This window comes from Cavia porcellus, unplaced genomic scaffold (assembly GCF_034190915.1).
Source record: "Cavia porcellus strain 051 isolate PalLab524CR breed Dunkin Hartley unplaced genomic scaffold, mCavPor4.1 scaffold_25, whole genome shotgun sequence".
In the NCBI taxonomy this organism is placed as follows: domain Eukaryota; kingdom Metazoa; phylum Chordata; class Mammalia; order Rodentia; family Caviidae; genus Cavia; species Cavia porcellus.
In genome coordinates, this window is record NW_026947508.1 from 3,175,427 (window position 1) to 3,185,431 (window position 10,005).

Here is a 10,005-nt window from a genome sequence, read left to right on the forward strand (position 1 = left end):
CTGTGGTCAGGAAACCAGCATTCATTCGAATGTTGCTGTGAAAAGCTTAGGTTAATAGCGTCAGTCTGTGATCTTTCTAGAAAATGTTCAACGATGAACACACTGGTGAGATGTGTTACCAAATACTGCATCCAGTGGGCTGACCCTGGGCTCCGTGGTCAGGTCCAGATGCTCCTGCCGTGGTCTGAGCCATGCGACCTCTTCCCATTTAGTGTCAGCTTGGCTCTGTGTCCTCTGTCCTCTGGCTCAGACCTCAGGAGTTTGGAGGTTCTGTTGAAAAAAGAAAAAAAAAAAAAAAAAAAAAAAACGGGTTCTCGCCTGTGCCCATGGTCTCTGATTCCATTTACACTGCTCTCCCTCCAATTTGGGCAAGGTGCAGGGGTGCTTGTGGCATCATCCGGACACTGCCCTGCCCCTCAGTCATCCTTGCCAAAAGGGAGCCCTTTGCACAGTCCCCAACCCTGGCACAGCTGACCCCCAGAGGGCCCAGCGTTGGCAGGATGCTCATCCTGACTCACAGCAGAGGAGTGGGAAGGGCGTGGCACGCAGCTCCCTTCCGCCTCCTGTGGCTTCCAGAGGCCACGCCTCTTCCTGTCTCTGAGAGCCTAGCGAGCCATCAGCACAGTGGCTGCTCCACGCTTTGGCCACAAGGCTGTCACAGCAGATGCTTCAGGGCTTTGCCGGGGGAAGTCCCAGCATTGGAGCCACCGTGTCAGTTGAAGACTTCAGCTTATTAAGTAGGAGGTTAAATCTCATCCCCAGACAGCACCCACTTCCTCCCTGTGTCCCAGGAGACCCTGTTCCTGAGTCCCACGGCCCCATGTGCCTGGGGGTGAGCGTCAGTGAGCAGGGGTGAGTCGGTGTGGGGGATGTAGTGTACCGAAGCAGGCCTCCACAATGCCCTCCATGCCCCTGCCCCCTCCCCTGGTACCAGGACTGGGTCCTTGACACGTGGCTTAGGTAACACTCACAAAGTCATCTCTCTGAAGACCTGGGTGACCTAGGGACCCGCCTTTAGAGGCGCTGAGCTTCCAGGGTGATCCTGAATTTAGACAGCCACAGAAGAGAGACCCAGAGGTACCACCAGGACACCATGAGCTGCAGGGTCCCTGCTGTGCCTGCATGCCCTGTAAGTTAGCTGAGAAAGCGGGAAGGAGGAGAAGCCTTCTCAGAGAAGAGAGGGAGGCAGCCAGGAGGGCAGGAGTTGATGTAGAATCGAAGGACCCCAAGACCTGCAGACCCTGGGACTCAACATACAAGAGCTGCCTCCCGGGCCTTCTGGCAAAGTGGCCACAATCAGCCACTCTCCGAGCAGCGCACACCGGCTGTGGGCCAGAGCCCTTCCTGCCCCAGTGGCAGCCTCCCGCCGTGTGGCTCTGTGTGTACCCCACCCCCCATTCCCATCCCATTTTCCAGAGGGAGAAACGGAGGTTTGCAGTGGTTACCGGCCAACAGGTGACCACCCCAGACTCCAGCCTGGGGTGCTCCCAAGCTCAGACCTGACCCCCCTGTTGCCTGACCTCTCCCCTGGCACCTAGAGTGGTCCTACTGGGTCACCAAGAGCATGCCACCAAGCCTAGAAGTACATGTGCCATCGGCTCGGGCGAGATCTTGCTTTAGAGCAGGCATTCTCCCAAGTGGTCAGAGGCCTGACTGGATAGAGAAAGGTTCCGGCCAACCCATGTTTCCTGGTCTCCCAGATAAAGAGGTAGATGGACGGCTTCTTCCCCACGCAGAGCAGCTCAGCCTCCTGTGCTACAGATTGCATCGAAGCAGTGCTGCCCCCTGGAGGGCTGAAGTAGACGCCCTGTTCACTTCTGTGCCTGCCACCCCTTCCTGGGGGCCGGCCCCACATCGCGGGGTGGCCAGTCTGGGTGGCATGGCTCTTGCAGTGTAGCAGGGCTGTCTGCAGCACACGGGTTCTTTGGGGATGGCAGCTGTTCTGGGGCAAGCCTGGCTAGGGAAGATCTGGCACGTTGTCATTCTGTCTTTCCATTGGTCAAAGCAGGTCACATGAATGCGCAGAAGGTGGGGCCACAAGTGCTCCACCTACTGTCTTGTGTTGTGCGTGCCTGTATACGCATGCGTGCTTGTGTGCCTGCTTGTGCGTGTGTATGTGTGTTGAGGGAGGTCACTAAGTCACCCTGCAAAGGACAGAGAGGAGTGAGGGGCTGGGTTCCGCGAGTCAATCTCTTTCTTCCTCCTGGGCTGATCCCGTGCCAGCCCAGCCACCCAGGGCACTGGAGAACCAGAATGTGCTGTTCCCCACCGAGCCAAAGCCGAAGGTGTCTGCTGGCATTTTGTGTCTCTGTTCTCGACTCCTGGGTGCAGAGCTGCTCCTGCTGTGGTTCCCTGGCTCAAGCGGTCCGTGGAGCTTTCTCCTGGGTGCACTGAGTCCCCTCTCCCCGTCTCGGGCCAGCAGCTCCAGTTGGCTCCAGCGGGGCATAGATCCCCTCATTTCTGCTGGAGAGGAAGGAAGCAGAGAGAATTAGTAGGGACAGAGTTAGCTCCTACCTTGACACCTTTTACCCCAAGCAGCACAGTCATTTATATAACAGGAAAAGTAGAGTCCTGTCGACCAGGTGCCCCACTCTGCAGATGAGAAAACTGAGGCCCAAGGAGCAGCAATGCCACCCAGAACCACCTGCAGCTTCTGCGCATCCAGGCTGCTGCCTCCTCCCCTATGTGCATAATGGCCCTGTCCTCGCCCAGAGGCCTTTCCAGGAAACTGCCAACCCCGATCTCAGCACCAATCCCAAGCTGCTCCAGAGCCAAGAGTGACATGGTGGAGGCTCTGTGTCTTTGTCTTGATAGAGGGGCCAATGAAGCCTTCCTGGGGCCAGGGCTTAGCATGTCCTTCCCATTGGAACTCAGCTTCCTGTGCCCGCACTAACTCTGCCCACAGAGCTCAGGCTGGCAGCACAGCTGGCCTTTCTGGAAGGCTGCTGTTGCACAAATGCCCGCACTGAGACATTGCCCAGGACCTGGATACTCCCACTGCCCCACAGGGCTTGGCTGCCAGTCTTGCTTAATGACAGGAAATGAGCCATGCCAGACCCTGAAGAGTGCCACCCTTACCCACATCGGCCCCAGCTGCACCCACAGCGGGAGGGCCCCCTCCTGCACCTCCTAGCGAGGTGTACGGAGAAGACATGTCCTGACACAGAGCTCTCTACCTCTGTCAACTGTCAGACAGCCATGGGGAGGGTCCGAGTGACAAGTGCCTGAACCTCCCAAAGAAAGCCCAGTGGCATGGGGAGGAGAAACAGTGCCAGTGGGGGAGGGGTTGCTTCCGGTTAAGAGCCTTGGTTGGACCCTAGGTTTTTAAAAGTCTGAAAAAGATACTGTGGGAAACTGCACAAGTTGAGTTATGATTATCCGTGGAGTGATACTGAGTTAATTACCTTAGGTGGCATCGTGACATTGTGCTTGGAGTGTTTATGGATAAGGCTGAGGAGATGGCAGCTGCTTCTCAGTGGTTTGGGGTATGTGCATGTGTGTGTGCACGCATGGAGGGTGGACAGAGCAGGATCGCCTAGTGGGAGATGTAAACCTTTGGTGATGGTGAAAAGTTGAAGAACATGTGTTTATTGCGCTTCTGCTTTTAACTTCTCTAAAGCTGGGAAGTTTCCAGAACCATACGCTGCAAGGAGAGGGAGTACCCTGGGTGAACCCGCTGACCCCACGTGGTCACCGTAGCGTCGCCAGCTGGCCATGCCCAGGCTGAAGGCTCGGGTTTATTCGATATCTTTCTTCTGGGGCTTCAAGCTTCTTCCTGTCCTGCTTCTCTTGATCCTGTGGAAAAGTTCAGGCAGGCTTGAGAAACCAAAAACTTGAGCTTTGGTCTCTTCCCGTGTGAATCGGGGAGAGCTGCTCAAGGTCGCTCACGGACCATGCCCTAGGTGAACGGGACTCAGCCTGGATCCCAGCTCCGTGCCCTCCCTTCCTGGGCCCCAGCATCAAGCCTGGGGTTCTAACCCTGTCCTCCTGAGCTCGGGGGTGTCAGGGGATCCGGGGACATCCAGCTCGGCTCTGCCTGCCTACCCCTGCACGGTGCAGTCGCAGCCCGGGATTGACTGCATCCTCGCTAGGAGGTCAGCTCGGCAGGGATTGGCCGCTCGGTGGGTGCAGTCGCTTCTGATTGGACAGCGGCAACAGCAGAGCCGGGAGGTGGGCTCTGAGCAGGTCGCCCTCCGCTGGTCCTGCATCCTGTATGCAAAGCAAACTGTGAGGAACTTGTCCATCCCCTACCCCTGCCCTGGAGCTGGCCAAGGTGGGGAGCCAATGTGCCAGGCCCCTGGGAATGCTGAGACAGGGCAGTTTCTTGTGACGTGGTCCTCAGAGTAAGCCCAGTGTCCACCTGTGGCTGTGCGCTAGGAGCTGACCGCCAGCTCAGAGAGAGCCTGCTCCCCGGATCAGCGCTTCTTGGAGCCCAGGCAAGGACAGGAATGGTACACGTGGCCTCTGAAGAACCTCCCTAAGTGGCCACTGTTGCCCCACATCAGCAGCTGCACTGAGCACCCCTGTGAACAGAGCGGGCATTGCACCCCCAGGGAAGGCTTTCCGGCTTCATGGTGGTGTGTCCCAGACCCGTCACTGTTGGCTGGAGGTGTGCTGCCCACAGTCACACACACACCCAGCCCCAACTGCCTCTCCTGCACTCTCTGTGGACCTCCAGCAGGCCGAGGGACAGCCTAGTTCTGTCATTCATTCGGCAAACATGGACTGAGTGTGCATGGCGTGCACCACTGCTGGGAACACCACAGCAAAGCTCCCAGAGCAGGTGATAAACACTGGGGAGAAAATAATGCAGCAGGGGACACCAGACGAGCAGAGGGAGAGCGAATCAGGGCTAGGCGAGCATGGAGGAGTCTGTGAGGAGGTGACTGGGGTGTAGAGCGGCAAAGCGGGGTCCCAGGTTAGGGTTGGAGGCTGAATCCAGACAGGAGAGAGAGGAGGGTGGGCAGCTGAGGACGGGGCATCTGCTGTGTTCCGGGAGCCCTGTGGCTGGGCAGAGCGACCCAGGGCCATGATACCACCGGGTGCACCAAGAGCCCTGGGGACAGGGCCGCTGTGCAGACGGCCAGGCTTTGGAGTTTAACACTGGACTGAATGGAAGCACCAGAAAGTTGTGAGCAAGCTAGCGTGGGCTCTGTCTCAGGTCCCAGAAGGAGGAGTCTGTGCAGAGAGCATAGGGTGAAGGCGCCTCAGGGGTCCACGGGGCACCCGTGATGAGCCTGGGCCAGGAGGAGGAGAGAGGCGACATGAGACACCTGGCACTTCCGGATGATTACTGGGGACTTGAGCAGAGCTCTGGGACGGCGCTCCTGCCCTCGGCTGTGGGAGGAAGGGGGCTGCAGGAGGGGCCGCAAGTGTGGGTCCTCAGAGCTGCCCCGTGGTCTACAGCACAGGGTGGCTTGCGTGGCACAGGTTCCAGGCCAGAGCCTAAGCAGCTTCCAAAGGCAGAGGTCAGAGAAATGAGCGGGAATCGGCAGCCAGAGAGCAAGGGGAGCAGAGGATTTGGGGTCCTGCTGGGCCCAACGCCAGGTGCCATCAGATGGCAGCAGAAAGGCCCCATGCCTTGGCAAGAGCAGGTTCTCAGTGTGGCGAGGGCAGAGGGCCGCCTGGGGTCCACTGGCACCAGAAAGCGGGAGGAGCTGCAGACAAAGGAAAGTTTTCGAGGAATTTCCCTGAAGACGAGGATGCTCTCCCGCGGTGGGGAAGGAAGCCAGCCCAGGCATGGCACTTGGGGCCTGAGACAGAGGGGCACTAACTCCTCTGTGCTCTGTGAGAAGGAAGCGCAGGCCAGCAAGACGTCCGTCCACGGTGGGCTGTGGTGCAGGAGGGCCTGGGTGCTCTGGGTGCTGCATGGCTGGCCGGCGGGCCTCAGGCCAGGCTCAAGTTGCTTTGTTTCCTGGGGGAAACAGGAAGCAGCAAAGCCAGGAGTGGCCAGGAGAGGAGGCGCGGGGACTAAGGCAGAGGAGCCAGGAAATGCCCCCCACGACTGGGGGAGGCAGTGGCACAGGGCAGGGGTCCACACGTTGTTCTGTAAAGGGCTGGAGAGTAAATGTCCTAGGCGCTGTCGGTCCTGGGCTCTGTTGCAGCAAATCGGCCCTATGAAAAAGGAGCAGGACTCCTCAACCGGGGTCAGGGAGATGGGCCAATGAAACTTTATTCACAAAACCGGGCAGCGCTGGGCTGGCTCGGGCCTGAGGACTCCTGCTGAGAGGCCTGCCCCGCCCCCCCCCCAGCCAGTGGTCCTGTGAGTGTGGGGCCACAGCCCCATCCATGGGATTAGAGACCCTTGGTCCCCTCCCAGCTCAAGCGCACACAGAGTGAGTGATTCAAGCTTGCTGGACGAGAGCTGCCCCCAAATACCCTGCCGTGCAGCTGGACCTAGGCAGAGCCACAAAGAAGGGATCTGGGATCTGCACACCCACGAGAGGACATGTCCTGCCTCTGCTCCTCCCCTGTGGCTTTTTTTTTTTAATTGGGAATCAAACCTAGGGCCTCACGCTTGCCACGCAGGTGCTATACTGCTGAGCTGCGTCCCCAGCTGTTTTTAAACTTTTGTATTTTGAGACAGGGTCTTGCTGCATCATGAAATTGTCCAGGCTGGGCTCCATCCCCCTGCCTCAGCCTCCACGGGGACTCCATGTCCCAGGGTGGGGGTGGCAGGACCCTGTCTGTCAGCGACCCAGGCTGGGTGCAGACCTGAGAATCAGGCCGCTGACTCAGAGCACCAGGGGCTCTGCAGGACCACAGAGAAAGCAGGAAAAGTGACTGGGAAGCCTCTGTGTCCCCCAGGAGCCTCCCTGCAGGCCAGGCCAGGCCAGCGCCGGGGGCGCTCATGGAGAGGGCCGGGAATCCCACCCCTGCAGCTCCAGAGGAACCATGGGTTAGTATCAGCCAAGCATCTGTTATATTAGTCTTAAGGATTGAAGTGCATTTCATTTCATTGTAGCATTCCACATGAGGTTCCTTAAGGAGAGAACCTTGGGCCCAGGCATGGGGTACACACCTATAATCATAGCAATGTGGGAGGCAGGAGGATCACAAGTAGGTGCCCAGCCCAGGCAACTTAGTGAGGTACTGTCCCAAAATAAAAAAGGGCTAGGGTTGTAGCTCAGTGTAAAGGCCCTGGTTTCAATCCCCAGTGCCTCCAGAAAGGAAGGAAGGGAGGGAAGACAGGAAAAACGAAAAGCACCTCGGGTGGGGGCTGTCACCGAGCCTGCCACTCCTCCGAGGTTCCCACGGAGGGGCACCCACCACACACACGTGCCCAGCATTCCCAGCAGGCTCGCACAGGCAGCCGTGCTCTCCCCTGGAGACCTCACATCAGGGGAACCTGAGTCCACGCTGCACCGACCTTGGGGTGGAAGAGCCCAGCTTCCTGCAGATGGGAGGTTTCTGTCTGAGGGGAGGAAGCACTGGGTGTGCAAAGCATCCTGGTCATGGCTGTGTCCGGTCATGAACCAGTTCCCAGGGCTTGTGCTGATGGCTGGGGCCACGTCTCAGCCCCAGGCCCCCCTTGCCTGGAGAGCAGGACCCCGTCACTGTGCACCAAGAACCCTTCCCCTGTAGTGAGCATCAGGGGTGCAGAGTCATGGACACCCCAGACACCTCAAACCCCCATGCAGAGGGTAGGCGGATAGGAGGGCCCCCCTGGCCTGGCAGAAGGAGCTGTCATGCAAGGACCTTGGGTGGAGAAGGCGCAGGCCTTGAGGCCATGGCTGGGGGGAGGGAAGAGCCAGATGGGCCACGGGACTCAGTCCCTTTAAAGCTGAAGCCCTGGGGGCTGAGCAGGGCTTCAAAAGGAAGATAGTGGCTGCTCCTCCCAAGGGAGGACCTGGAAGGATGGATGGATGGATGGATGGATGGATGGATGGATGGACGGACGGATGGACAGACGGACGGATGGATGGATGGATGGATGCATGGACGGATGGACGGACAGACGGACGGATGGATGCATGGACGGATGGACGGATGGATGGATGGACGGATGGATGGATATTGGTGGTTGTATACGTCATCTCCTACTGCCATAACAGGTGACTTCAAGTTTAGTGGCTTCCCGCAGCAGGTGTTTATGATCTCAGGTCCCGAGTGTTGTGGTCCTGAGTTCCAGTGGACTTGGCCAAGCCTACAGCCTCTGGGCCCCACAACCAGACAGGCACAGGTCCAGCTATGGCCAGCGCTGGGCTCTCGTGGGAGAGCGCAGTGTGGGAAGGCCTGCCTCCCAGCTCCCAGGGTCCTGTGAAGGAGTAGCTTTGTGCGGCTGTTGGGCCGAGGCCTCAACTCCTTGCTGGCTGCGAGCAGAGGTCACTCAGTTCTGGCCACCTGGGCCTGGTCCACATGGCAGCCTGCTTCTGCAGAGCCAGCGAGAGTCAGTAACAAGATAGCTGTTACAGTCCGCACTGCCCAGGCACAATGGTGATGGCTCATCAGGTTGGTCGTGTTGTGCTGCTTGCAGCCACCAGCCATCCTCAAGGGGAGGGGACCGCTTGAGGCGGGGACATCCAGAAACCAGGACAAGCTCAGAAAGCTGCCGTGAGCGGGAGTAGGACCCAAGGAAGGGGGCCGGGAAGATGGGCCAAGAGGTCCACAGAGCTCTGCTCGTATGAAGAGCAGAACCTTCGCTTTCCAGGAAAGGCAGAGCCCAGTGGGGTGCAGAGTGGAGGAGTGGGGTCCTCCGGGGTCATCAGGCCAATCAACAGGGCCCCTGGGTCATGCTATCCGTCGGATGAGTGACGTGCGGATGCCCCATGGGCTCAGGCCGCCTCTTGCCAAGCCTGGCTGGCCTTCACTAACCACCGCTTCCCCCACCTTGCTTTGCTTTCCTTCCAGAACTTTCCGTCCTCTGTGAAGAAGGGAGCAGGTCTGCAGGAGTGAGGCCGGCTCCATGTATCCGGAATCCACCACAGGCTCCCCGGCTCGGCTCTCCCTGCGGCAAACGGGCTCCCCCGGGATGATCTACAGGTAACCCCGCCCCGTCCACCAGGCCACTGCCCCCACCCCGGGAGCCAGAAAGACCCAGCAGGCTGTGCAGGACCATGGGGCTGTGCCCTGCACAGCCACAAGCGTTCACACAAGGGAGAAAGGGAAGCTTTTGAGAGCCGAGGTGGGAAGGGAAAAAGTACGATTTCCTGGGTGGATTCCAGCCGGCAAAGACTCTTACCTGGTTCCACACTTCCAATATCTCGTTGGTGGGTGCACAGGGCACGACTATGCACGAGGGCCCTTCCGGCTTCCGGGTCTTGCACTTCACATGCATCAGTCACATGACTCTTGATCCCCATTTCCCCAGTGCCCTGAACAGGGCTCGTGACCTCTCAGCCCTGTGGGGAGCCGCATCTGCCCGTTTCCCAACAGCCAGGCACAGCTGGCTGCTCCTGGGGGACCCCAACCTCCTCCCCATGGGAGCCACTTCCAAGCCCAGCTCTGGACGTCCATGCCCAGCAGCAGCCTTGCGGCAAACCCAGCCTGCAGAGGGCACTAGAAACCTGCCGATCACCCAGCAATCTAGATCATTCCTAGATCAGAGGCGACCTTGACTGTGGGACCCCAGGAAAAGGGACGTCTGTCCTAAAAAAGGGGTCGGAGTCACCACCTGTCACACCGGGTACAGCTGGTGGCACATCTGTGCTGGAGAGCTCAGCCATTGTTCTAGAGCGTGTTAAGATGATACTGTGGCAAGACCCTGCCAGACCGTACCCAGAAGCTCCCATGCAAAATACTATGGCCAGGCCAGGACCAGGTGTCTGGACCTCTGCTTCCGTGGCCACTGGGTGGCACTGCTGCAGAGCCCTGGTGCTCTGCCCGCATCCTAGGGACCTGAGTTGTGGGGGTTGGGGCTCAGGGGCCGCAGAGCCAGCGACGACTTCCAAGCTGCCTCCTGCCCAAAGTTAATGCCCACTGTGGACTCTCTCTCTTTTCTTTCCTCCATTGCTGTCCGAAGTACTCGGTATGGGAGTCCCAAAAGACAGCTCCAGTTTTACAGGT

General features: G+C 58.9%; 1 protein-coding gene across 5 annotated transcripts in view; it reads left to right on the top strand.

The window, feature by feature from the left end:
* Kcnab2 (potassium voltage-gated channel subfamily A regulatory beta subunit 2) overlaps window positions 1–10,005 on the top strand; it is a 70,945-nt gene that overhangs the window by 23,146 nt on the left and 37,794 nt on the right. For 3 of the 5 annotated variants that reach the window (XM_063235387.1, XM_063235389.1, XM_023565767.2), the window contains exons 2-3: window positions 8,851–8,982; window positions 9,962–10,003. In XM_063235387.1, coding sequence (XP_063091457.1) covers window positions 8,906–8,982; window positions 9,962–10,003 — 119 coding nt within the window. In that variant the 5' untranslated portion in view covers window positions 8,851–8,905. The remainder of the gene's footprint in view (window positions 1–8,850; window positions 8,983–9,961; window positions 10,004–10,005) is intronic. The other 2 variants (XM_063235388.1, XM_063235390.1) reach the window with 1 other exon arrangement.